Source organism: Alternaria triticimaculans, assembly GCF_023758025.1.
Source record: "Alternaria triticimaculans strain BMP 0046 chromosome Unknown scaffold_8, whole genome shotgun sequence".
NCBI classification, from domain to species: Eukaryota; Fungi; Ascomycota; class Dothideomycetes; order Pleosporales; family Pleosporaceae; genus Alternaria; species Alternaria triticimaculans.
The window spans coordinates 60,215-83,850 of record NW_026055965.1 but is presented as its reverse complement, the minus strand read 5'-3'; the positions used below and the strand labels follow the sequence as shown (position 1 = coordinate 83,850).

General features: G+C 52.3%; 11 protein-coding genes across 11 annotated transcripts; 5 read left to right on the top strand and 6 right to left on the bottom strand.

Annotated features, from left to right (window-relative positions):
- Positions 1-234: 234 nt before the first annotated feature.
- Positions 235-1,040, bottom strand: J4E78_005947 (uncharacterized protein; the record flags this gene model as incomplete). Its single annotated transcript, XM_049366562.1, has 3 exons — positions 235-247; positions 304-796; positions 851-1,040. The coding sequence occupies 3 exons, from the start codon at positions 1,038-1,040 to the stop codon at positions 235-237; spliced, it is 696 nt and encodes a 231-aa protein (XP_049221268.1).
- A 798-nt stretch (positions 1,041-1,838) lies between these two features.
- J4E78_005946 (uncharacterized protein) lies at positions 1,839-4,123 on the bottom strand (the record flags this gene model as incomplete). Its single annotated transcript, XM_049366561.1, has 2 exons — positions 1,839-2,482; positions 3,331-4,123. 2 exons carry the CDS (start codon positions 4,121-4,123, stop codon positions 1,839-1,841), a joined length of 1,437 nt encoding a protein of 478 aa, XP_049221267.1.
- Positions 4,124-4,417: 294 nt separating this feature from the next.
- On the top strand, positions 4,418-5,566 carry J4E78_005945 (uncharacterized protein; the record flags this gene model as incomplete). The annotated part of the gene is made up of 1 exon (XM_049366560.1): positions 4,418-5,566. One exon carries the CDS (start codon positions 4,418-4,420, stop codon positions 5,564-5,566), a length of 1,149 nt encoding a protein of 382 aa, XP_049221266.1.
- Positions 5,567-8,896: 3,330 nt separating this feature from the next.
- J4E78_005944 (uncharacterized protein) lies at positions 8,897-12,941 on the top strand (the record flags this gene model as incomplete). The annotated part of the gene is made up of 3 exons (XM_049366559.1): positions 8,897-9,169; positions 9,305-12,586; positions 12,639-12,941. 3 exons carry the CDS (start codon positions 8,897-8,899, stop codon positions 12,939-12,941), a joined length of 3,858 nt encoding a protein of 1,285 aa, XP_049221265.1.
- A 578-nt stretch (positions 12,942-13,519) lies between these two features.
- On the top strand, positions 13,520-14,452 carry J4E78_005943 (uncharacterized protein; the record flags this gene model as incomplete). The annotated part of the gene is made up of 1 exon (XM_049366558.1): positions 13,520-14,452. The coding sequence occupies one exon, from the start codon at positions 13,520-13,522 to the stop codon at positions 14,450-14,452; it is 933 nt and encodes a 310-aa protein (XP_049221264.1).
- Positions 14,453-14,696: 244 nt separating this feature from the next.
- J4E78_005942 (uncharacterized protein) lies at positions 14,697-15,956 on the top strand (the record flags this gene model as incomplete). The annotated part of the gene is made up of 2 exons (XM_049366557.1): positions 14,697-14,701; positions 14,765-15,956. The coding sequence occupies 2 exons, from the start codon at positions 14,697-14,699 to the stop codon at positions 15,954-15,956; spliced, it is 1,197 nt and encodes a 398-aa protein (XP_049221263.1).
- Positions 15,957-16,282: 326 nt separating this feature from the next.
- J4E78_005941 (uncharacterized protein) lies at positions 16,283-17,197 on the bottom strand (the record flags this gene model as incomplete). Its single annotated transcript, XM_049366556.1, has 1 exon — positions 16,283-17,197. One exon carries the CDS (start codon positions 17,195-17,197, stop codon positions 16,283-16,285), a length of 915 nt encoding a protein of 304 aa, XP_049221262.1.
- Positions 17,198-17,759: 562 nt separating this feature from the next.
- On the top strand, positions 17,760-19,061 carry J4E78_005940 (uncharacterized protein; the record flags this gene model as incomplete). Its single annotated transcript, XM_049366555.1, has 1 exon — positions 17,760-19,061. One exon carries the CDS (start codon positions 17,760-17,762, stop codon positions 19,059-19,061), a length of 1,302 nt encoding a protein of 433 aa, XP_049221261.1.
- Positions 19,062-19,313: 252 nt separating this feature from the next.
- Positions 19,314-20,227, bottom strand: J4E78_005939 (uncharacterized protein; the record flags this gene model as incomplete). The annotated part of the gene is made up of 4 exons (XM_049366554.1): positions 19,314-19,486; positions 19,543-19,717; positions 19,772-20,036; positions 20,220-20,227. 4 exons carry the CDS (start codon positions 20,225-20,227, stop codon positions 19,314-19,316), a joined length of 621 nt encoding a protein of 206 aa, XP_049221260.1.
- A 505-nt stretch (positions 20,228-20,732) lies between these two features.
- J4E78_005938 (uncharacterized protein) lies at positions 20,733-21,434 on the bottom strand (the record flags this gene model as incomplete). The annotated part of the gene is made up of 1 exon (XM_049366553.1): positions 20,733-21,434. One exon carries the CDS (start codon positions 21,432-21,434, stop codon positions 20,733-20,735), a length of 702 nt encoding a protein of 233 aa, XP_049221259.1.
- Positions 21,435-21,827: 393 nt separating this feature from the next.
- Positions 21,828-22,469, bottom strand: J4E78_005937 (uncharacterized protein; the record flags this gene model as incomplete). The annotated part of the gene is made up of 2 exons (XM_049366552.1): positions 21,828-22,048; positions 22,103-22,469. 2 exons carry the CDS (start codon positions 22,467-22,469, stop codon positions 21,828-21,830), a joined length of 588 nt encoding a protein of 195 aa, XP_049221258.1.
- Positions 22,470-23,636: the final 1,167 nt, after the last annotated feature.

Here is a 23,636-nt window from a genome sequence, read left to right as displayed (position 1 = left end):
AACAGCCGCCTGGCTCCCCTGTGTACTACCCTGATCTTTACCCGACCTCATCCCCGTAACCTTCGTCCTAACCTTTGTCGAGACCGACGTCCAAAGCGGTTTGAGAATTGGCAAACAAGCACACAAGACCGCAGTACAAACATGGATGCTAGTCCAAAGCTCGGTGGCATGATAGAAAACTGGTCAACGTCAGCTGGAACGACAATGAGTGTCAAAGCAAGAGAAGACCTACTCTCATTCGGATCCTCTTTCCGCCTCGTATAAAACTCCACAATCCTTACCACATTAGTAACAACAACAAACCCACCCAGCGCAAACACACCAACAAGCTCCAACCTCGCCCGCTTTGCCATCTGCAGCGTAAACGCCGTTCTTATCGGCACAAGCAAGATAGCCAAATCATTCGCCGCGTCGAGCGCGAGAAAAGCCTGGAATACTTGCGGCCATTTTCCCTTCCATTTCTCCCGCTCGGCAGCCACTTTGACGGCTTCAGATGCGGTATGGGAGCTGACGACGAAGGAGCGGCAGACGAATATCATGGCGGCGACGGCGGTGGCCCACCAGAGCGAGGTAAAGATGATTAGGTAGAGTGAGGCGCGTTGGTGGAAGGTGCAGGTGCGGAAGATGCGCCGGTAGAAGAGGAGGATGGAGAGTTTGCAGGTGAATTGGGACCATATGCCCAGGAGGAAGGCGGTGAGCATGGCCTTGCGGTATTGGATCAGCCGCGGGGAGGCAGCGGTCAAGTGCATGTCTAGAATTTCGGTCTTGGTATATGGTCCAAAGTTTGTGAAGCTCTCTGTCGTGAAAGAGTCAGTTCAAAGTCGGTGCTGCCGCAGTGCTACTGATTTACCGTGTAGGGCGACGATGATGGCGGCCCAGTAGACGATCAGGGTCCATACGATAAGATAGTCGTCTCTTTTAAGACCTTGTTTCGTCGATCGTTTGGCGTAGACGCGTGTGCAGACTGTGAGACCGGCGATGAGGCAGCAGATGAAGTGAGCGATCACTATCTGAGCGTGGTAGTAACTTAGACCGAGCATCGTGGTGAAGGAGTCGCAGTCAATGATCGGTGGTCGCGATTTCGAGTTCAACGAACTTTCTGAGCTTCAGGAAGGCGCAGTGTTACTTGGAGGGGTGCTGATGTGCGGTCGAGGCGAACGAGCGCATATCCAAGATCAAAGACTGAGGCGGTATATACGAAGGCGTTAGGATCAGCCCCGAGGGGGAAATAGCAGACAAACGGATGCGATCGTTGTCGAGATATGGAGCCAAGCTCGGTATCCAAATTGGGGGAGAAGACGAATATAGTGTGACCGCGCGATTGTCGGTGGTCACAATGTGTCACCCAAAAGACGTGGTCCGTTTGCTAGCGATCTCCGTTTTACAGACTATTCCGAATGGGTCATGTTTGCGCTCTCTCTTTCACTTCTCATTTCGCTTTGATGAACTCGATTAGTGCGCCGAACCAGCCGAGCGTAACTAGTATGACTTTTGGATGATGATAAAAGCAGTATGCGGCTGAACCTAGAGTTACGTTCCCACTCTTAGGCATCATGGTGTCTTGTCTTAGATCTACATCTTTTAACTCTTTTTTTTTTATCTCTAGCATGCCTAACACCACTGTTTAGCTGTAGAGATAGCTTGTTCCCTAGAGATTTTGTGGGCAAGGCTGTTCTGCTATCTAATAGATGGCTGTCCTCGTGCTTCGCTAAAAGACCTGGGACTAACAGCCTTTCCCGTACTGAACTGTGCTCAAAAACAACAAAAGTATTGCGTCCCCCATGCTCACTTCATCTTGACCATCTCGATCCTCACACCCTCTGCCCATCTCGCGACGATCACCATCCTAGGGATATCGGTCCTCCCGTAACGGCCTCTATCGCGGTATCAACTAGAGGATCGAACTCGCCAACATCGAACGCCAACTGCTTCAGCGGACTCATCGCTTGTTCCATGAGGCGGATGTGTCTTCGAAGCAGTCCGATCATCTTCTGGTGCGCCTGTGCTTCTCTTTTGCATTTCGTCAGCTCATTCTTTGACTTGCCAATCTCCCTATAGAGAGGGAGAAGTTCTGCGATGAGTTTTCTCCTCCGCTCATGGTAGTCGCGGTCATCGCTGCTGTTATCAGAGTCGCTGCTTCCATGATCGCGCTCTCTCTGGTGTAGTTGATCTGTGTCTCCGTCTATCGGCGCGTCACTTGCTGCTGGTATCCTTTCGTGATCGAGATCGTTGGGAGGCGAATAAGGAGGGGGCGCCGGGTGACTCGAGAGTCTATCATGATCCGTGTCTGCATAGACGTCGTTCGTCTCCGCGGTGTACTGATGTATTACGTAGTTGTTCTGCCCCATAGTGGCAAGACAGCTTCGAGCAACATCCATCTGAGTCTCGGCTTCCTGGAGTCGCGCCCTGCATTTCTGGAGCTCAACTTGGCGCTCCTTGATTTTGTTTTCTCGCCGTTCGAGTTCGGCCCTGCGTTCCTCAACTATGGTCGCACAAGTCCTCGTAACGCCTTCCATCGCCTCGGTATGTTGCCGTTGCATCTCAAAGCCTTCCCCTGCACGTAGTCTTAGTGTTGGTCTTGTTCTGATTTCTCAGTGGTGTAGGCTTCGTACCTATAGTGTTGTCTGCCGACCCATCGTACATCCATGACGGATTGGATGGAGTCCTGCACATGATGCACGGAGATGTCTTGCCGGAGCTCTGTGAATGTTTTTCGAGTTTTTGTGTGTGTTGGGTCGTTGTGCACGATAAGAATAATGTTGGTGTATCGTGGGAATGTCGTGGAATCAGAACGAGGAGGACGTGTAGCGCTGGTTTTATTCTTCTTTGAACGATGGTTGATGTGATAACCAGAGTCAGCGTGCGAGGTATATGATGTATTGAGTTGTTATTGTAAGAGCTAAGGTGCTAACTACTAAGGAAGGAGAGCCTATGTACCCGTGAGGTAATCACGTGACACAGCGCGTCGACCTAGGTAGGTACAGCATGCCCACGAACCAATCATAACTTACAAATTATGCAAATTACCAATACTATAGGTCAACGAGAGCGCGAATATTGCGACGACTGATATATGGTCGGACAAAACTCTTTTACGAACGGAGCCGTGCTGAGGTGCACTATATGCGCGGGATATCATTTGCTCAGCCACCGTTCAAAGATGCCCGGGCCAAAACGCCGCCCTATTCGCCCGCGCCCAACTTCCATCGTGCGCTACAATCACCTCTACTTCTACAGGGCTTCCACTTTCTTCACGAACAGTCCCTTGCTTCAAGAGCCTTGCTATTGTTTCCACGGTAGCCGCTGCAGCATCAGTGTCAGCGTGCACACTTCTCAACCCGCCTTTCCCATCGTCGTAGAGCGCGATGCCCTTCTCGCCGCTCAAGATGCGTGGGTCATGGCAACAGTCGCCACCAAGATATACCCATTTCTTCGGTCCTGTTCGAGCGAGAAGGTTGATGTGTCCGAACAAGTGTCCTGGCGCATCAATGATGAATAATGATCCATCTCCATAGAAGTCTATGGAGGCGGGGAACCCCGCCAGCGGCTTCCACTCAAGTTCCTTTAACTGGTTCCTGAATGCGCGTAGAGCTTCTGCCTTGCGAACAGGTGGTAGCTCACTCGTTCGGTCGGCAGGCAACTCATCAGGGTTGAATATCTCGGATGGATAAAGTGGCCCACCACTGTTCGCAAGAAGATGCATGGTCCCACTTCCGACCACAAATCGCGCGTTTGTGAAATCACCTGGTGTACCCACATGGTCCCAGTGAACATGGCTTAGCATCACCACGTCCACATCTTTTGGGTCAAGTCCACCTTTTCGCAGGCTCTCAGCTGCATCCGGACTGACACTGGTAGGCTGGCGTTGCGCGATATGATGCTGTTGTGCTTCCCGGTAGCCAGAGAAGTCGCGTTTGAGACCGAGATCGAAGATGAGATTGGATGAATCGTGTCGAATCAAGAAAGAAAGAGATGGGACTGTCGCACGTCTTTCTGGGTCGGCATCTGTGACGAAGAGTCTCTCGGGAAGGGTAAGCTGACCGGCTTCAAGGGCTGAGATGGTAACGTAGGTTTGATCGTGGGCCGGTGCTGGAAGAACAACGCTGTCGGTGCTTGAAGCCATTGCGAATGACAGGAGGCAATAGCTGGTATCTGGAATGTTTCCGAAGAAGCCATATTTGACACCGAATATGACCTCGTTATTGGAGAAAGCGTGGTTGGGGAAATCGCTGGCATGTATGCCGTCCTGCGGCCCCACCTTGTCAACTACCCCGCACGCGGGGTCAACTCCTTTGAGATATGGAGATCTGCTGAATGAATCAGTGGTAATAGAAGGTATATAGATTGAGATCATTCCCAGATGTAGTCAAATGGTCACTCCCCGCTCCGTGTCAATTCGATAAGTTTCTAAAACACCATGTCGTTTACTGTGCCCGAATCGATGCAAGCGCAGTACCTGGAGGCTTACAAGGAACCATACAGGCTACGATCAGTTCCAATTCCGAAGCTGGAGGAGCCGCATGACATCCTCATCAGGGTAGACGCTGCTTCGTATTGCCACACCGACTATGTCCTGGCGGAAGGACAGATGCCAGGATTGCCGAAATCTTTCCCACACATCGGATGCCACGAGTTCGCCGGGACGGTAGTCACTCACTTTCAGGCGCCCAGCAAGGAAGCTAGCGCTTTCGAGATCGGAGTAAGGGTCGGTGTACCAGGGCGTTCTTTCCATGCTTGTGGCTCATGTTTTGAGTGCAAGAACGAGCGCGTGGCTGATCCGGTCGCCATGGATGAAGGAGGCTACTCGGTGAACTGTATAAATGCTGAGAACAAAGGGCTGAGCAAAGACGGAGGGTTCGCGCAGTATGCCGTTGTGGATGCGAGACAGCTATCACCCATACCAGACGGTCTGACCGCAGTAGAGACTGCTCCTCTGATGTGCGCCGGCGTAACCATATACGGAGCCCTCAAGAGATGCAGACTAAAGCAAGGCGACCGAGTCGGCATACTAGGAGCTGGTGGTGGTCTTGGCCATCTAGGCTTACAATACGGCGTCAAGATGGGGTACAAAGTCCTGGGTATCGAGGCAGCAGATGAACCTCTCAAGCTTTCGCAAGATGTCGCCTCGAGATTGGAGCCTCAGCCTTATATCGTAGACGCCCGGAACAAGAAAGCAGCGGATGTCGTTCAGGAAATCGGCAGAGAAGACAACAAGAACGATATTGGCGAAATGGGACTGGATGCAGTGATCGTCCTGCCGGAAAGCCAGACTGCTTTTGACTACGGCATGGCCCTGCTCAAGTCACACGGCACGTGCGTGATCGTGTCGTTCCCGGAGAATGGCTTCCACATCAACTCGCGCGACGTCGTGTTTCGGGATATAAGGATCATCGGAAGCCTGGTAGGAAGTAACAAAGTGCTTCGTGAAATGCTCGAGTTCTCGGCCGAACATGGTGTCCGCGCTTTGTCGACTTCATTTCCTCTCGCGAAGCTGAACGAGCTTGTAGACGAATACCACAAGGGCCGGGGTGGAAAGCTGGTAGTTGATATGGCGATTGAAGCGTAGATCAAGTAGTAAGATACTTCCGCGCACTCTTTGCCCGCCGCCAATCCCGAGACCAACGAATTAGCCGCTTGTGATCGTAGGTGGGCGAGGGCCTGCCAATTGCGTAAATGTTGCTCGCCTGAAAGCTATGCAAAGCTTCAAATATGATGTTGTTCTAGTCATACTTATGGCCTTTGTGTTTCCAAGCTCTTGTTAGGCTATCGCACCCATGGTCGAGAGTACCGCAATGAGCAGTCACGTGTTGATTATAAGCGGACTGACGTCACCACCTGGGCAGCCGCTTGAACATCAATGTGAGTATTGTCCAACTACACCAAACTGAAGTCCGAGATACTTCAAACTTGAACTACAAGTTTCGTATTGCCTGGAATGAGCAATCTATCGCGCATTGCCTCCGCCTCCAGCCCCTCGATTTGATCTGGCCCTACGCCTATGAACTACAATGAAGTCACCTTGACCATCATTGAAATCCTCCAACTTAGCCTCTTTGTCTTCTTTCTCATCCTTGAATTTCCTGTCCTTCTGTTCTTGTTGCTCAGTCTTCTCCTCCTTGGTTGCATCTAATTCCTCAATCCAACTCTTGACAAACACCACTTCCTCCTCTTCCAAGTCCTCACAGATAACACAAGATAGTGCGCTACCTGGCATACGATTCCCATCGTTGTCCTCGGGCCACGGATAGAAGTACTTGCAGTACCAACAAGCGTACCCCGAACAGCGGCGGTCGTCGCGCGTTGTGACAGTTGCATCAGCGCACTTCGCCTCGCAAACCGGCAATTCACATGTTTGACATGGGCCGCCGGGTGAAGCTATGGTGCCCGGTACGTTGAAGTGTGAGCAGTCGTGACAGACCCATCCGCGGAGAGGGGGGTTGGACTGCGTAGTGTCAATGTCTTGACCTGGTATGAGGAGTAAAGAAATGTGTGAAGGAAGAGGCTCTTACGTTTCGGGCCATTTCTGCAGACTGTCTGACTGCGAATAGCATAATTCTTTGCGCTGTGAAGCTTTCCTGCTCTAGTATATCTTTCTCTTGCGTAGGGTTAGCACGAGAGTAGTTGGTATAGTTGAGATATACATACTGCTGACGACGTCCATGATGTCGAGTGAGCGCTCCCGTGTATGCAGGTACAATATCAATTGGATGTCGGAAGCGAAAGGGCGACGTGCTCGTATACGTCAGGTGCAACAAGATTGTTCCTGCTGCGAAGTGGCTACCAGCACGTGGAAAGCTCAAGATCACGCTAGGATAGTGTCGCAACTGCGTTTGCTCTCGCTTTCAACGAAGTCTCCGGCTTCTGCTGCATGATGCACGTATACTTCCAACAATATTCCGAACAGTCCATCGCTACAACTTAACCACCCGCTTAATTGAGCAACAGCAATATGACGACACCCACTAGTAAGTCCCTTTCCTTTCTCTTCGCCCACACCACAGAAGGCGCTGACCCCTACCCAGAGCGCGAAATCCTCAACATCCCTTGCGATCTCACTAAAGCCGCCCACCTAGCTCTCGTGCAACTCGCGGTCCAAGATGCTCGCGCAGAGAGCCCAGCACAACGCGGATGGATCTGTCATCGCAGCTCACACTACAACACGCCTGGGTCTTGCCATGTCTCAGGTTCTCTACGCCGATGCGGCCATGTAGCCTGCCGGCCTGTGCCACTCCATCTGCAGCTTGGTTCAATGAGCCTGGGTAACTACTACCTCCCTTTCCAATGGGCACTACGTGGTCAAACCTAATTCCAATACAGACAATATACCAACCGTTTGTTTCGAGGTTCAGGTTACAACGAGGGAAGATGCGAGACATTATGGTTGGGTGTGTTTCTATTGCAAGGTGTATACTGCATGGGATGTCCTCGGCGATTGCGACGCTGCGCGTCTGGTATGTGCGGCATGCGGTGACGTCAAGGAGAAGGAGGTTGTCTTTGTGAGGAGGAGTTTGGCGGGACATGCTCAGTCGTGGAGGGGGGTTGACGGGATGCAGACGAATGGACATAGTTGAAGATCAGTGAGACGGCCAAATGGTTGGGTAACTTGAGAAGCAATCGAAGCATTCATGAAAAACTGACCACCCTGGAGCCTACGTTGATGTTAGGTTGCCTACTTTGCATATTTTTACCTTGATGTAGGCCGCAGGTCTCTTTAGTGTTCTGTTGTGCGAGGTGGTACCTAGGTGTGAGTATCGCGTTTTTTTGTATGCCATGCAGTGTGAACCCAGTCGTAGTGCATACCTCGGGCGGTTTGATCTCGTATCCCGTATACCTAGGTAAGTAACGCACTATTCTCGTTTCGCTCTGTCACCGCGTCTGTCGCACACATGACATACAGTGACGTTAAGCGTTGACGCGTCTTCGATGGCATACGCCGTGGCACTACCTAGGTACAGTGTAGAGAAGCTGTCGATAACATGAACATGGCACGGGTGTTATGATTCCGAATCCGATATGTGATTGCGCATTTATGATTGGATAAAAAAAGGCCTCTTATCGGGGGTTGTTCTGTCCGACGTGAACGAAATCCGAGCACCTCGCTCTTTTATAACAGTGCGCGGGGGCACAGGCAGCCCAGGAGCCAGGACGCTGCCATCGGCGGCTCATGTCTCCCGACGACCGGCCTTTAGCCGGACCCGAGACGCTCGCTTCCACCAACCTTTTGCGGGCTACTCGTATCGGTGAGCACAGCATTGTGCGTATCCAGCACACCGGAGTGGAAACTTATGCGCCAAATCCGACGATGACTGTCATCAACTTCAGGCAGACATGTTTGCAACACCTCTTATATGGGGAGCCTCTGCGTCTCGCTCTCCTTGAAATTTTCAATACAAACAGAAGCAAGCACGACTATCGACTTTCCATCGATTCTGATTTTGTCAGGTTCTGCCATCGTTTGGTGCATGCGTTATTTGTCTGGTCAGTGCCGTGTCATCTGTAGTTGCCTCGCCTCGCACTCGCACTCGCGCCTTGGTGTTGCGCAATCCATCCATCGTATCGGCCGTATTCCAGCCCCCCGGACGAAACGAGTCCGCGCTTTTGCGTCATCCACATTCGGGTCCATCGCCACCCAACCGAGAAGCTTAGATCGTGTGTTTTGCCTTATCAAGCCTAGTGCCGTCCGGCTCGGACAACGGCTTGCCCTTGCACTACAAGGATCTCTAATCTTCTAGGCCCGTGGGTGGCGCGCTGAAGGATCTCAAAGGAATTGCAGGAGAAGTTCCCTAGGTATTGTTCCTCTCCTCGCGACATCCCCTTAAGACCTCTTGGAGGTATTTCGACTGCTGCACGCCAAGTATCAGCAACGACACGACAAGACACGCTCATCGCCTTGAGCATGGATAACGAGGACTCAGCAACGTCGACGGGAACGGCCATCTCCGCGGCCATCGACGAGAAGCATGAGTTGCATAAGGAAAAGGAGGCCAAGCCTCCCACAGCTGGCCTCAGTGATCAAGAGAAGGACATCATCGACAGGCAATTGACTGCGCCCAACCTCACAGTCGGTTACTTCTCGCTCTTCCGCTATGCCAATGGAAAGGACAAAGTCGTTATGGTTATTGCGTTAATCGCCAGTATCGCAGCTGGTGCCGTTATGCCACTCATGACGGTAAGTAGCATTTCGTACTTTTTTTTGCACCACTCGAACATGGACGATTTGGTCTCATGTAGACTTTGAGATTGTTCACCAACAAGAAACACATGTTCGTCACAGTCGTGGGAACTACGAGCTAACTTAATTCAGCTCGTTTACGGTAATTTCGCTGGAAGTTTTACCAGCTTCTCAGTTGATGCAGTCGCTGCTGCCAAGTTCCAGGACCAGATTAACCAGTTTACCCTCTACTTCGTTTACCTCGGAATTGGATCTTTCGTCACCTCTTACATCAGCATCATTGGATTCTCGTACACCGGAGAGCGCATCACACGAACCATTCGTGAACTTTACCTACGTGCCATCTTCAGACAGAACATCGCTTTCTTCGATTTCCTCGGATCTGGTGAGATCACCACTCGCATCAGCTCTGATATGAACTTGGTGCAAGATGGCATCGGTCAGAAAATTGGTCTCTTCGTTACCGGAGTGTCCATGTTTGTTTCTGCCATCATCATCGGTTTTATACGGTCCTGGAAGCTCTCTCTAATCATGCTTGCGGCAACATTAGCCCTCATCATGATGATGGGTGTCAACGGTACTATGATGAAGAAAGCTCAGACACTCTCCATCGACGAGTACGCCACTGCTGCTTCCCTGGCCGAGGAAGTGCTGTCTTCAGCTCGCAACGTCGCTGCATACGGCACCCAGAAACGACTCGAGGAGAAGTACAAGGCTTTCGTAGACCGCGCTACGAAGCTGGACTTTAAGGCCAAGTTCTGGCTTTCTATGATGATTGCTGGCATGATGGGTGTGCTGAACCTCCAGTACGGCCTTGCATTCTGGCAAGGTAAAAGATTCCTCGATGATGGGGACCTTGGCGTTTCCAACATCCTGACTGTAGTCATGGCACTCATGATTGCTGGCTTTTCCATCGGACAGAACTTGCCGCACATTCAGGCTTTCGGTGGAGCCACTGCGGCAGCTACGAAAGTTTTCAACACAATCGAACGGAACTCTCCCATCGACCCGGAAACGGATGCAGGCATTGTACCCGATGACTTTGTTGGCAACCTCGAATTTAGGAACCTCAAGCACGTATACCCATCCCGACCGGATACTGTCGTGCTATCGGACTTCAACCTGGACGTCCCATCAGGCAAGATGATTGCGCTCGTTGGTGCATCTGGATCTGGAAAATCGACCATTGTCGGACTACTGGAACGTTTCTACCTTCCGATGGAAGGCCAAATATTCTTGGACGGAAGAGACATCACTACACTCAACCTACGCTGGTTGAGGCAACACATGGCTATCGTGAGCCAAGAACCCGTTCTGTTCAGCACAACCATCTACGAGAGCATTCTCCACGGCTTGGTCAACACGGAATACGCAGACGTATCGGACGAGAAGAAGATGGAGCTTATCGAGAAGGCTGCCAAGATTGCCAACGCTCACGACTTCATTATGGATCTTCCGGAGAAATACCAAACCAAGGTTGGAGAGCGAGGTGGCTTGTTGTCTGGTGGCCAGAAGCAACGTGTCGCGATTGCTCGTGCTATTGTATCGGACCCAAAGATCCTCCTCCTAGATGAAGCTACTGCAGCCCTCGATACCCGCTCCGAGAGCGCAGTCCAGGAAGCTCTCGACCGCGCGTCGCAAGGACGTACAACCATCGTGATCGCCCACCGACTCTCCACGATCAAGAAGGCCGATAACATTGTGGTCATGGCTTTGGGCAGAATCGTCGAGCAAGGCACTCATCAAGAGCTCATCAACCGCGGAGCTGTGTACGCAAGTCTAGTACAGGCTCAGGAGCTTACCGCAAAGATCAGCCCCGCCAACAGGATGACGCTTCTCGATGACCCTGAGAGTAAAACCGAAGGCGTTGTCGATGAAGAGAAGCTTGCTTTGATGCGCACTGTTACATCCGCTCCTTCAGAATTCCATGCCAAGAAGGACGATAAAGACAAGGAATACGGCACCTGGGAGTTGGTCAAGTTCGCTTGGGAGATGAACAAGGGCGAGCACTCTACCATGACCATTGGATTGGTATTCAGTTTCCTTGCTGGTTGCAACCCTGCCATCCAAGCCATCTTCCTGGGTAACTCCATCAACTCGCTTCTATCTCCTGGAACATCTCTCGGTGGACTCAACGTAAACTTCTGGTGTGGCATGTTCCTCATGCTCGGAATCGTCATCGGCTTCTTCTACTACGTACAGGGTATGACACTGTCGAAAGGATCTGCCAGACTTGTTGGCAGCGTGCGAACGCGCGCTTTCGGCGCCATGCTTCGTCAAGACATGGAGTTCTTCGATGGTGACACGGTCACTTCTGGTGCGCTGAGCAACTTCCTTTCTTCAGAAGCGAATCGTCTCGCCGGTCTCAGTGGCTCTACTCTCGGAACGATCGTCAGCGCCGCCGCTTCCATCCTTGTCGCCTTCATCGTGGGTTGCTCTTTCGGGTGGAAGCTGGCGCTTGTGTGCTCGGCAACCATTCCACTTGTCATCGCCTGTGGTTACTTCCGATTCTATGCTCTCACTCGCATGGAGAAACGAACCAAGGAGACATCCGATGCTGCCAGCTTCGCTTGTGAGGCGGCCTCTTCCATTCGTACCGTGGCCTCTCTCTCGCTGGAGAAGCATCTCCTGTCTACGTACCACACAAAGCTTGCAGACCAGGGCAAGGGTTACTTCAAGTTCACAAACGTGTCAGCAGTGCTCTTCGCGACGTCCCAGGGTCTCAGCATGTTCATTTTCGCTCTTGTGTTCTGGTACGGAGGACGTCTTTTGTTCAACCAGGAGTACACTGTCTTGCAGTTCTTCGTCGTCTACTCATCCATCATCAACGGTGCTCAGTCGGCCGGTGCCATCTTCTCCTTCGCTCCCGACATGGGCGAGGCCAGGGATGCAGCGAAACTTCTCAAGTCATTCTTGAACCGCGTTCCTAAGATCGACAACTGGTCGACTGAGGGCAAGAAGATTGACAGGTTGAGCGGCAAGATCGAGCTGCAGGATATCCGTTTCACCTACCCTGGAAGGCCGGACCACCGTGTTCTGCGCGGCATCAGTCTTTCTGCTGAACCTGGTCAATTCATCGCCCTTGTCGGCGCATCCGGTTCTGGCAAGTCGACGGTGATGCAGCTGCTCGAGAGGTTTTACGACCCGACAAGCGGTGCCGTGCTCGTCGATGACGTGGAGGTCAAGGACTACAACCTTCAAGACTACCGATCGCAATTAGCCATCGTCAGTCAAGAAACAACGCTCTACACTGGCACGATCCGCGAGAACATCCTTGCCGATAAAGAGGAACTGGGCGATGACGCAGTGATACAAGCGTGCAAAGACGCCAACATCTACGACTTCATCACATCGTTACCTGACGGTTTCAACACGCTGGTCGGCGCAAAGGGTGCTCTACTGTCTGGTGGCCAGGTACGTTCTCCAACTCATTCACTTCTCTCAACCCCACTAACATGTCTTCCAGCGCCAACGCATAGCCATCGCCCGCGCCCTCCTCCGCGACCCCAAAGTCCTCCTCCTCGACGAAGCCACATCCGCGCTCGACTCCACCTCCGAACGCGTCGTACAAGCCGCCCTCGACTCCGCCGCACAAGGCCGCACCACAATCGCGATCGCGCATCGCTTGAGCACAATTCAGCACGCCGATGTGATCTACGTCTTTGACCAAGGCAAGATCGTAGAGAAGGGCAGACACGAGGACTTGGTGGCCAAGAAGGGAGTCTACTTTGAGCTGGCGAAGCTGCAGGCTATCGGCGCACCGCAATAGTTCCAATGAGCGGGAGCTATTTTGCATACACGGCGTTTGGAATTCATGGGACGCTAGAACATATACTTGTAATGTTTTCTTAGATCGTTAGGCTGGAACTTTTGTAGATCTTTGGCATATAGAATGCCTGTTTCTCTGCCTTGGGCGGAGTACACTCAATAGATAATATCTCACTATGATCGCTTTTGTACATCGTTGTGTTGCATCGCCCGATGGACGGCCCGACGGGATGCTGCCCCACAACCACGTGAACGCGCGTTGCGATGCTACGGTGGAACACGCGACTTCTGGCGACACAGTGTCATCATCTCTGCGACTCGTTTTGATCCAGCGTCACCTCGCTAAATACAGGATGCAAGGCTATTCTCATACGTGTAATTTTGCCAAGCAAGGCTCGCCCCCAACGATGCTTTCAGGCGTCCACGCCTCGACCCAGACCGCCACCGGCGAGTCACGATGGCTCGACTGCCGCCTTGCGCACCTTTAGCTGGGAGAAAGGGACATACTGCGCCCAAACATAATCCGTATCAGCTCATCGCGACTCCCTAGACGCCGCCATCCACCGCTGAGATACGAAAATGCGCAACCCCAACGGCATCCGCATCCTACTCCTCCTCACACCGCCCCTTCTCTTCCTCTTCGGCCTCGCCGCCTTGACCAACATCCTCGAGCGCATATCCAAAAACTACTTCAACGACGGTCTCGGTCGCGATATACGCAGCGGCGCGTCCCAGATAACGTTGTCCCGACCCGGCTCGAGCGACACCACCGTAACGATCGATGTCAACAACGCGCCCACGATCACCATACTAGCGTTATGCCTGCTAGGATATCTAGTCAGTCTGCTCAGCGCGGCAGGAATATGGCAATTGAGAAGGACAGAGGGCACGGCAGGACATGAGAGGATGTGGACGTGGATTATATTTGTTAGCAACATCGTGATGGTTGGGGCTAGCCTGGGTGTGTTTGGATACGTCACCTCTATCCAGAATAGCGACAAGAGCTGGCAGGGCTACGAAGACGTTGGACAGGACGACCAGGAGCACACGAGAGAGACATGGGCATGTCAGATCGACAAGTTCTTCCCTGAGGAAGATTGGGCAGGAACGGCATGTGGAACTGCGAAGGCGATGAGGTTCATGGTTATTGCCCTGGCTGTCGCTGCGTTGTCGGTCTTTGTTAGCCTGTGGGTTCTTGTACGGGCGAGAGGAGGGGTTAAGTGGGCGTTTGGCGGCAAGGGGAGGTATGCGGCGTTTGCGAGTGTGTATGAGATGCAGCCGCCTGGTCCGCCGTCGCCTTATAATGGACCGCAGGGACAGCAGTGGGTTCAGCAGCCGGGACAGCAATGGATGGGTCAGCCGATACCACAGCAGTGGGCGCCGCAACCTTACCAGCAGTGGGGTCCGCAGCCGGTGCAGCAATGGGGTCCTCAGCTTGTTCCTCAACAGCCTGTCTTGCAGGTGCCCAAGTCAGATGCTGCTACTGTAGGGCAACGGCCGGTCTTTGGATGAGGTAGCGAAGAATTCACGAGGTTTCACACCAAGTTGCTGAATTCTGGAAAGCCGTTCTCTTCGTTCTAGTTTCCCCGAACACTTAATACTATTTGTCCAGGGAGATCCTATGCTTGGTATCTCGGGATCAAGATCAGATGAGGGTTTCGTTCGCCAAACATGGCTTGAGCCATGGCTTCAGAGTCGATTCACTTCCACCAGGAACCACGAAAAGCGCTTTCACCGCTCACCCTCGTTTGCGAAAATGGCGTATGGCCGATTGCTCTAGTGTGGTTTACGGATACTTCTACACTCTCAGGCCAAACGCCCCAGATACCAGTCGCCAGCCGCCATGACGACGAGCTCTTCCCGCCGTATGACGCCCTCAGCGCGCAGTTCTGGGTCACTGGACATCGCTTTTGATAAATCAGAAAGTCGTGTAGGGAGCCAGAAGAGCAACGATCTCGAAAATTTGGACTACCCGTACAACAAGACCGACAGTAGACCTGATATGCCCTACACGGTAGGCGCTACGTTCACTGCGTACCGTCACGTACCACCTGCGCCTTTCGGTAACGGCTACAACACTCCATGGCCGCCTTTCAAAACAGGTCACTTCAGACTACCACAGCTCAACTACTGCCTTATCCGACCGCCAATTGAAGGGCGTACGCTCGAAGAGTCCTACACGCTTACCGTCACCGACACAATACGTACCGGCTCTATATACGGAGCGCAAGTCGTCTTGGTCAACGGAGATGTAGTAGCAAAGATATACGACCCGCTTTACGATGACGAGTTCGACATCTTCGACGACAAGCGCGATGTTGTCGTTCTATCGGACGGAGATTACTCCCGCGAAGCCGCTGCGTACGATGAATTAAGGCGAGATCCTGAGGCGCAGCGCGTCGTCCCGGAGTACTATGGTAGCTGGACTATTGACGTAGACACGTTGGTGGACGGCCAGATGTACACACGACACGTTCGGCTTATACTTATGGAATATATACCCGGTACTGTTATGACCGCCATAAAGCCTCTACTGCTCTCTGCACAAACTCGCTCGGCGATTATGAAGAAAGTGCTAGAAGCCGAATCCCTCATCTTCGCCGCCGGTGTCCTACATCGCGACATCGCACCTCGCAACGTCATGCTCGTCTCCCCATCACCCACAACTTCCCTCGACGATACAGACCTTCGTGTCGTCATCATCGACTTCAACGTCTCCAACGTTATTCGGCTCAGCGAACCCCGTCCTGGCGACTCCGACTCCGCATCCATACAAAAGCAATGGCCGGGCAGGATCATGGGTCCCGTAACGAGGTTCTGGAATGCGATGAGCGATTTTGCGTCCAAGGGATGGGTTGGTGGTAAGGCGAGGACGACGAATGAGTGGCTGTGGGAGTGTTTTGGGGGGAGGGAAGAGTACGTGCCGCTTGTTAGGGATGCGGGGGATAGGAAGGCTTGTCCTAGGATTGATTGGGGTGCAGATCTGGAGAATGGGGGCACGCGGACGAATGTATAGCTCTCAAGGATACTGGTGGTGGGAGGACGTGATGATGATCTAATAAGTAGGCTTATGGATACAACGCACTGCGCCGGATATGTATCGAGATAGAACGATCTACGTACTCTCCACGCGTATCAAAGAATGTGAGAAAGGGTTGAAGTGTCAATCTAGGTCATGTCATGTGGAACAAGGTCACTCCTGTCTTTCAAGTATGTCTGAATCGATTTGGGGTATCATCGCTACTCATACGCTAACCTACATAACACCAGGACGCCTACGTCGCCTCTCGTGTGCTCCCGGGCGGTATCCATACAACACCCTAGAAGCTTTGACAACGCCATCTATTGGCTCCCGCAGTCATTGAAAGCTTGCAGTAGCCAACCCAGCAATGCCTTCCGGATAGAACCCGGCTCCATAACACCTTCCCTCGCGCCCCGTTCATATACCCAGGACATCTTCGCTTCGTCTCCAGCCGTAAATGATTCCCCCTTGTTGCGATTGGCCTTATCTGTACCAGAGTTCAGGCGATGGAAGTCGAAGAGAACCAAATGCTGCCAGTTGAAGAGAGCCACGTGCTTACACTTTGAGGTCTGCGCATATCGACACACTTGTTTACTGTAGGACATTCCGTTCGTCTTTAGACTTCTGCTCCGATTCTGGCTATCGATCTTGACTTTGTTGATTTCAGCAGGCAGTGCGTCATCGGAGACTATGACCTCCATGAAATCGTCATAGCGGATGAGTCCTCGGCGCTTGTATTCGATCATGGCGATGGTCTTGCCTGGATTGAGGTGTCCCGCAGTAGTTTTGAAGATCAAATCATAACGTACTACCGCCTCTGTTCCGTTTGTGCCCGGATTTTCTAGGATCTCCCCCCTGTCGTTGAGTTCGGTGTACATGGTCCATTGATCGGGGTACAAGACCTGGAGGATCTCCATAATGGGGGAAATAGCGTACAGCAACGAGGCGTAAACGACGTCGCTTTCACTCTCAAGCGGAAGCTTTGAGAAAGTAGTAGCAATAGGGTTATTGCTTTGACGGTGGTTGGTGAATGTAGGCGCTCGAAGAGTGTTGTCCGCTAAGTCCCAAAAGTGCTTGGAAGGGACATGGCGCAGTATCAGAGGTGGCTTTGCCTTGCTGGTTGATTCGCTGGACGGCTTCACGCTCTTGTAGGTCGTAGTATCTACACCGAGAACTGGTAGTCCTTGGTTGAAGCACTCAATGCGGCTTGCGGGCGGGGAAGTCATAGGAGCCATCTAGTGGATTCACGCTGAGGGGTGATTCGGTCTGCTAGTTGTGGGAAGAAGTATCTGGGGTCGATAAACAAATGGGAGTAGAGCATTGGTTGAGAAGAGGCTGTTTAACTAAGTAGATAACAGAGGGCGACCGTTTGCCGTGTCAGGTGCTTGAGCTCGTGAGTTCATCTAGAGGACCCACTCAATGACGCGATATTCTTTTGCTACATAGTGAAAGTTCTCAAGCAGCCCATTCGAACTATAAGATTTACTGTACATCGACTGGACTACCGATCGTTGCTGCAGTTAGGTAGGTATCGCAGACGCAGCATCCCGTACTCCATCCGGGTATTAGGCTCTTTTTCTATGAGCTGATGGCTACTTATCGAGAATTTTTTGACCTTTGGTCTATAAGATTGACCCCAAGAAACGATATTGGTGAATGCACCTGGGCAGTCCCGGCGAACGCGATATCACATGACAGGGTCAGTCGGGCTTAGCGCGCTTGCGTTTGCGCTTCAATCACCTACGCTTTCTCTTCTTTCTTCTCAAGCCACGCCGCCGACCCCAACAACACCAAAATATGTCAGTCGTCGAAACCAAAATGGAGCAGGTCATCAACGATGACGCAGCCGCCAACAGCGCTTGCAGCTGCTTTATCGAACCTCCCGTTTCACTACCAACACATAACCCTGAGTCTTCGGCGAGCACGCTTGGTCCAGATGACATCGCCGTTCAACCTACGCAGCAATTCCCGTATGTCGTAGGCTTCACTGCGACTGCAACGAGACATCAGCCTCCGGAGCCTTTTGGCCTAGGATATGACACTGGATGCCCTTTGAGTCTACCTCTGAACAACCAGAAATCTCTATCAAAGGCGGAGTATTGCCTTTCACGCCACCTTTGCCCCAGTCGATCCCTCGAAGATGTCAAGACGTTGACTATCACGGCGGTCATCCGCACCGGTCACAGCCGAGGAGCACAACTCGTAGTCATCGACAATGACACGGTCGCCAAAATCTACGACCCGCTCTACTACAATGAAGTGAACGAGTATGGCTTCGAAGAAGATGTCATGTTCGATGCATTTTCCGACTACAGTCGTGAGGCTGCTGCCTATAATCAGTTACAGGAGTCGCCAGCGGCACGCCAAGTCACACCTGCGTTCTACGGAACCTGGACCATTTCGGTTGATACTGAGATTCGAGACGGAGGTGAGCTTCAGATGCGCACGCGTCAAGTTCCACTAGTCCTCATGGAATATGTACGAGGAGAGACCATGCGCAATATCGATGCGCGAGCATTACCAGAGCAGATCCGGTATCGCATTCTCAAGAAAGCCATAGATACCGACATCATCATATTCCATGCAGGCGTCGATAACGAAGATTTCTGCCCCCGAAACATCATGGTAGTCGGCCTTCGGCCCAATCCCAAAGACGATACACCGGATGACGTGGCGATCAAAGCGATTGATTTTAATGTTGCCACTGTCCGTCGTCATCCAAAGTGTTATGGCGCTGACATGGTACGCGAGATTGACGAGGAACGCAAGGCATGGCTTCCTAAGCTTCAATCGCCAATGATTCGATGGTTCAACGGCATCGAAACATTCGCGTGGGACGATTGGTGCCCCCGTGGAGACGGAAAACCCGAACTGTGGCTGTGGGAGCAGTATCGTGACGATGAGCGCTATATTCCCGTCATTTGGGACCCCTCTAAGCCCAGGGTCCGGCCAGAGCTCGTTGAACTCGAAAGCGGTTCTGAGACAAGCGTGGATTCAGGTCTGGGTTTGGACATGGAAGTCGAGAAAGGCGAGGAAGGCGGCGAAAAGAGCAGCGTTGATGTTGAAGATCACATTGCGTCTGCTATGCAGGTTTCATAAGCTTTACTAGGTGTTACCGGAGTTGTTGTCCTTTTTGGATGTAATTAGATACCCATTGATCGGCATCAGGTCTAGAAAATGTATACTCTCTCTATTGTAGATATATCGCCGAAGTGTACCGAGGGCTCAAATTGTCGATCCGCCCTTCTCTTGGATGGTTATGTGATGAAGTTTTCGCGGCTCTGCATAAATCGATAGCTCACATCAACGTCGCCGCAATGAAATCCTCAGCTCCTCACTGCCGACTTACGCCTACTCGCAACCCGTCTGGTTGAACTTCATAATCGAGGATGCGTTCGATCCGAAAGCCACAGCGCGATCAATCCAGGCATCGATGCTTTCAGCGGCTGGTTGTCGCACCCTACTCAAGATGTACAGCGTGTTCCACTTCTGGGTCTGCACAATCGCCCAATCGACGGCGTAATCTACGCATCAACGTTAGTGGTCGTGCACTTCGATTAATGCTCATAACAGGACTCACCTTGCACAATGTAGTTGGGTCCTGGGCATTCTGCCGTTGATGGCGTGCCAGGGAAGCTGACAATGAAAGCACCACCGGCGCCATAAGCAGAGTCTACGGGCGTAGCTGTGCCGACGATGTCGACAGTTCGTGGGCCGACAGTCGCAGTGTTCGTGACGCGCACCGTGCCATTGTCCTGTATCCGCTGTCAACCGCTGCATATGCGATCCAAATTCATAGAAACACGTACGTTGAGTTCGTAATTTGCGCTCACGCAGCGTGCACCGGCTGTAGGACCGAATGGTGTACCAGCGACCTGATACCAGGTACCGAGATACGCGTTCAGGTTAAACTTGGAATCAGGGACGGGGTAGAAACAGGTTCCGTCGTATTGTGCGGCCGCGACATTGGGCGTAGAGCTCGTCTCGTTGTAGGAGGCTTGACGAGGGTGGATGAAGCCTGAGGCGGCGGAGGAAAGAGCGAGGACGGTACTGGCGACGCGCATGTTGATCAAGCTTGCACCTTGTGTCGGGATTAAAGATTATGGTGTATGGTGTAGACAAGGCAGGGATGGTAATAATTTTGCAATGAGGACGTGCCTTCCTCTACTTGACTTAAAAAAAACTGTGGCTGGTGGCACGTCACTCCCAAGCCACTACACAGTACCACGCTTTCATAAACAGTCCAGACTCGGACACATGTGCATGTCGCCGGTACCTTTCCCGGACCGACAGGAACCATCGTGAACGCGCATCGGTACACACGTGTTGCCAAGCATGCGGACTCTTTTCCTCGGTCGGAATGTGGTAGCGGAGGTGCCCGGCTCTTCTTCTCATTACGAGATGTCGCGGCTGTCGGCAACCGCAGCTGTTGTTTAGTAACGAGGTTGGTGTTTGGGGGACAGGGGTGGGCGACCGAGGGCTGGTGATGACGTATGCGCCGACTTGGCATGGAGCCGCATCACCGCCTTCGTCACTGGTGCTCTACACCACCATATTTGCTTGGTTTCGCCTATGGAGGATGCTATGGAAGCCTCCGAAGCTAGGTCCTGTCATTAGATCATGTAAAGGCTCTGCGAGCTTCGTGACAGTCCCAGGACTTGTGCAGAAGTCGGGTTGTTTTTGACCTAACAGCTATCATTGATCTGCCTAGCCATCTATCCATTACAGGAGTCCTTTAGTGAGCTGTGAGTTTACGAGAAGAGACCCAAATCAAGACAGGCCACTACCTGGCTCACCCAAAACAACATCGCACGCTTCAAGTAGGAATCCCAAGAACGCCAGACGCATACTATCTCTTGGAACGGCGGTGACCCGAACTCCTTCAATCCCCAAGACGTTTCCGAACCTTAAAAGAACGAGGTTGTCGTAATCGCAAAGAGCAACGTATGAGCATTTGTAGGCCTTTGGCTCGTCCACCCACTGCCGATCGATCGTGTCACCTTCAGCTATGCCATCCAGTGTGTTTGGACATAGCCACTTGATAGTCATGAGCAATCTCGGTTGGTGTGTCCCCATGAACTTCTCATAATAGAGTGTTACCCGACTGTAGCCCACCCACCCATTGAGTTGCACGAGCTGAGTAGGATATTTCATCACGATGGCGTGATCGAGAGGACATTTGAGCCATATACGAGCAGCGTCGAAGACATCGTCGTCGGTTTTGAGGGGTCTGAGTGAGTTGTCGTCGGGATCTGGTGGGATGGGTAGCGGAGGGTCTTGGTGGATTGGCGAATCGGGATTTGCGTATTCGGCTTCGAGGAAGACGGTGGCGCTGCGTATGTAGTCTGTAGGCGCATCGGTCGGCCAGATGGTACATATGCTCTGATCTCCCATGCCTTTGAGGTACGGGTTCTTGTACTTTACCAGCTCTTCGTCCGCGTTGTCGAGTGGTGAGCGGTAATCGTGCGCCATTGTGCTGAGAGGATTCGCGTTTTGTGAATAAGGCGATACTGTGTATGAATCTTGAGTAAGCTAACAAGTTAAGCTGCTGATCAAGTGACAGTGATATGGAGGCGTTGGGTGGAAAGGACAGCGTACCGGCACGTCCAACGCAGTCGAACTTGCCGAAACTCATAGTGAATGCGGCTGCTACAATTTCACACTGGTGTGGCAGGAACAATGTAGAAGATGCACACCTCACCGATTTCTGACGTGAAGCGTGACAATCATAAAATGAATAGCAACGGGACTGCTACAATAGAACGCCAATGCGCACAGCGCTTGATACATGATCCGTATGCGCCTATCGTGACGCCGAAGCTCAGCAATACCCTAAAAGATGAACAAGAAAGTAAAAATGGACAGCTATTGCAAGCTCTCCGTAGGAACAATGGAGACCTTGAAGATGGTACCAGCCAGTGATGAATCACCGCCAACCGTCACATTACCGGAACCAGATCCGACGTCGTTGTGACATCCCTCTTTTCCCTCCTTCTGAAGCATGCGAGCAAAGTAGCCATAGCAATCCTCGACCTTCCAGAAGACACCAGCAGAGTCCTCGGGTTGGGAAGCTGGGGTGACATCGACTATAACCTTCGTTAGTACATCTGGGTGCCGCGAATTGGACAAGAGTTTCTTACATCTGACAGCATAGTCGGTAATTCTGTTACCGTCGCTACCCACGACATTGGCATCCTGTGTGCTGTTCTTGTCGCCGTTGAGTGGGTAGTCAACAGTCGCGGTACACAGCGTACCGGTGGGGATGCGGTCTGGGTAGGCGCAACCGGGCATCATGGCGGCGCAGGCGTTGTTAAGGATAGTCTCGAGTTTGGGATCAGCTGTGAAGCTGAGTAATTTATCGGAGTCGGAGGCGGGGTCGCATGTCGTTATTGTGTCGGATGCGGGTTGCCAACTGTCACTGGCTCCCGTCTTGGGTGACTGCCGTTGAACGAGCGGTGCCGCGAGCGCCGTCGCTAGAAACGCGCTGAAGAGCATTTGAGTGTACATTCTGGCTGAGATGTCCGACTTCGAAGGTAGGGATGTGGAGAAGATGCGGTACAGCAGGTTGGGTGTCGGTAATGGAAGAACTTGGCGCTTGTCGGTACTCGAGGGAAAGACAGGTGAAGGGGAGTCTTTACAAGTCAATGCGCCAAAGCAGTGAGTTCTTTGGGGTTGTGAATGGTCGGTTATCGAGGGAAGAATATGAGCGAGCGGCCCATCTTCTATATTACCTCTCTCTATGTCATACGCTAAGCATTAGAGTTGTAAGTGATCACCGTGGGGTCGGGAGCACGGTGATGCAAGGTGTGGAGTTAGGAAATGAGGGACCCCCTGTGGGTGACGGACCGTTACAGACATCTCTTTGTTTCCTTCTTTTGCGAGCGGTACAGGGGATTGGCCCTGCATGATGTCTGCCTGTGGACAAGAAACAAGGTTACAAAAACAGGTCTAGACTTTATTGAAACAAAACAGGGTCGTCTGCATAGCTGTGGTCCCTTCTAATCAATTTTGGTGAAGCTGGTGGATTGAAATGGCGGACGCGTGGGGTCATCTCTCTCGATCAAACGATCGGCAGATCTACCGTCCGTGCCATGAGGCGCGTGGAACCTTCTTCGAAGAACACATCGTTCTTATGAGCTCGCTGCTCAATTGTTTGTTGGGTTGCAGATGTCTTGCGCGAGCTTCCGCGATTGCGCTTTTACTCTCTTTGCTCATGCGCAGGGTGACTCCTGGGGGCGCTGTTCTCACAACGTCATTATGCGCGGATTACGGCGAGCAGTCGGGAGGATGCTTGTTCGGTGGTATTGATGAAACAACGAGGTGCCACGCCGCCGTGAAGTTGCTCAAGATAGGGACCGAGAAGCTATGTCATCTGCCAAGGCTCTAGTTCGCCCTTCATTTCCCTGTTGCGCGAATGCCAGGGCTTCCCAACACCAAAGCATCCAGCGCAGTCGAAGCCGAATCTTCTCAAAGCCTCTCAGAAGTTGCGCAGTCTCAGACCAGAGATGCGCGCTGCGACCTCTGCCAGAGATGTACGGTTATGAACACCCAGAGACTCAACTGACAGCACCTGCACCAAGTGTCCAGCAGTCGCGATGTGCCTGCGCAGTAGCAATAGCAGCATGGCAGAACATCACGGCATCAGCAGATGTACTGCGCAGAGTCCTGACTAAC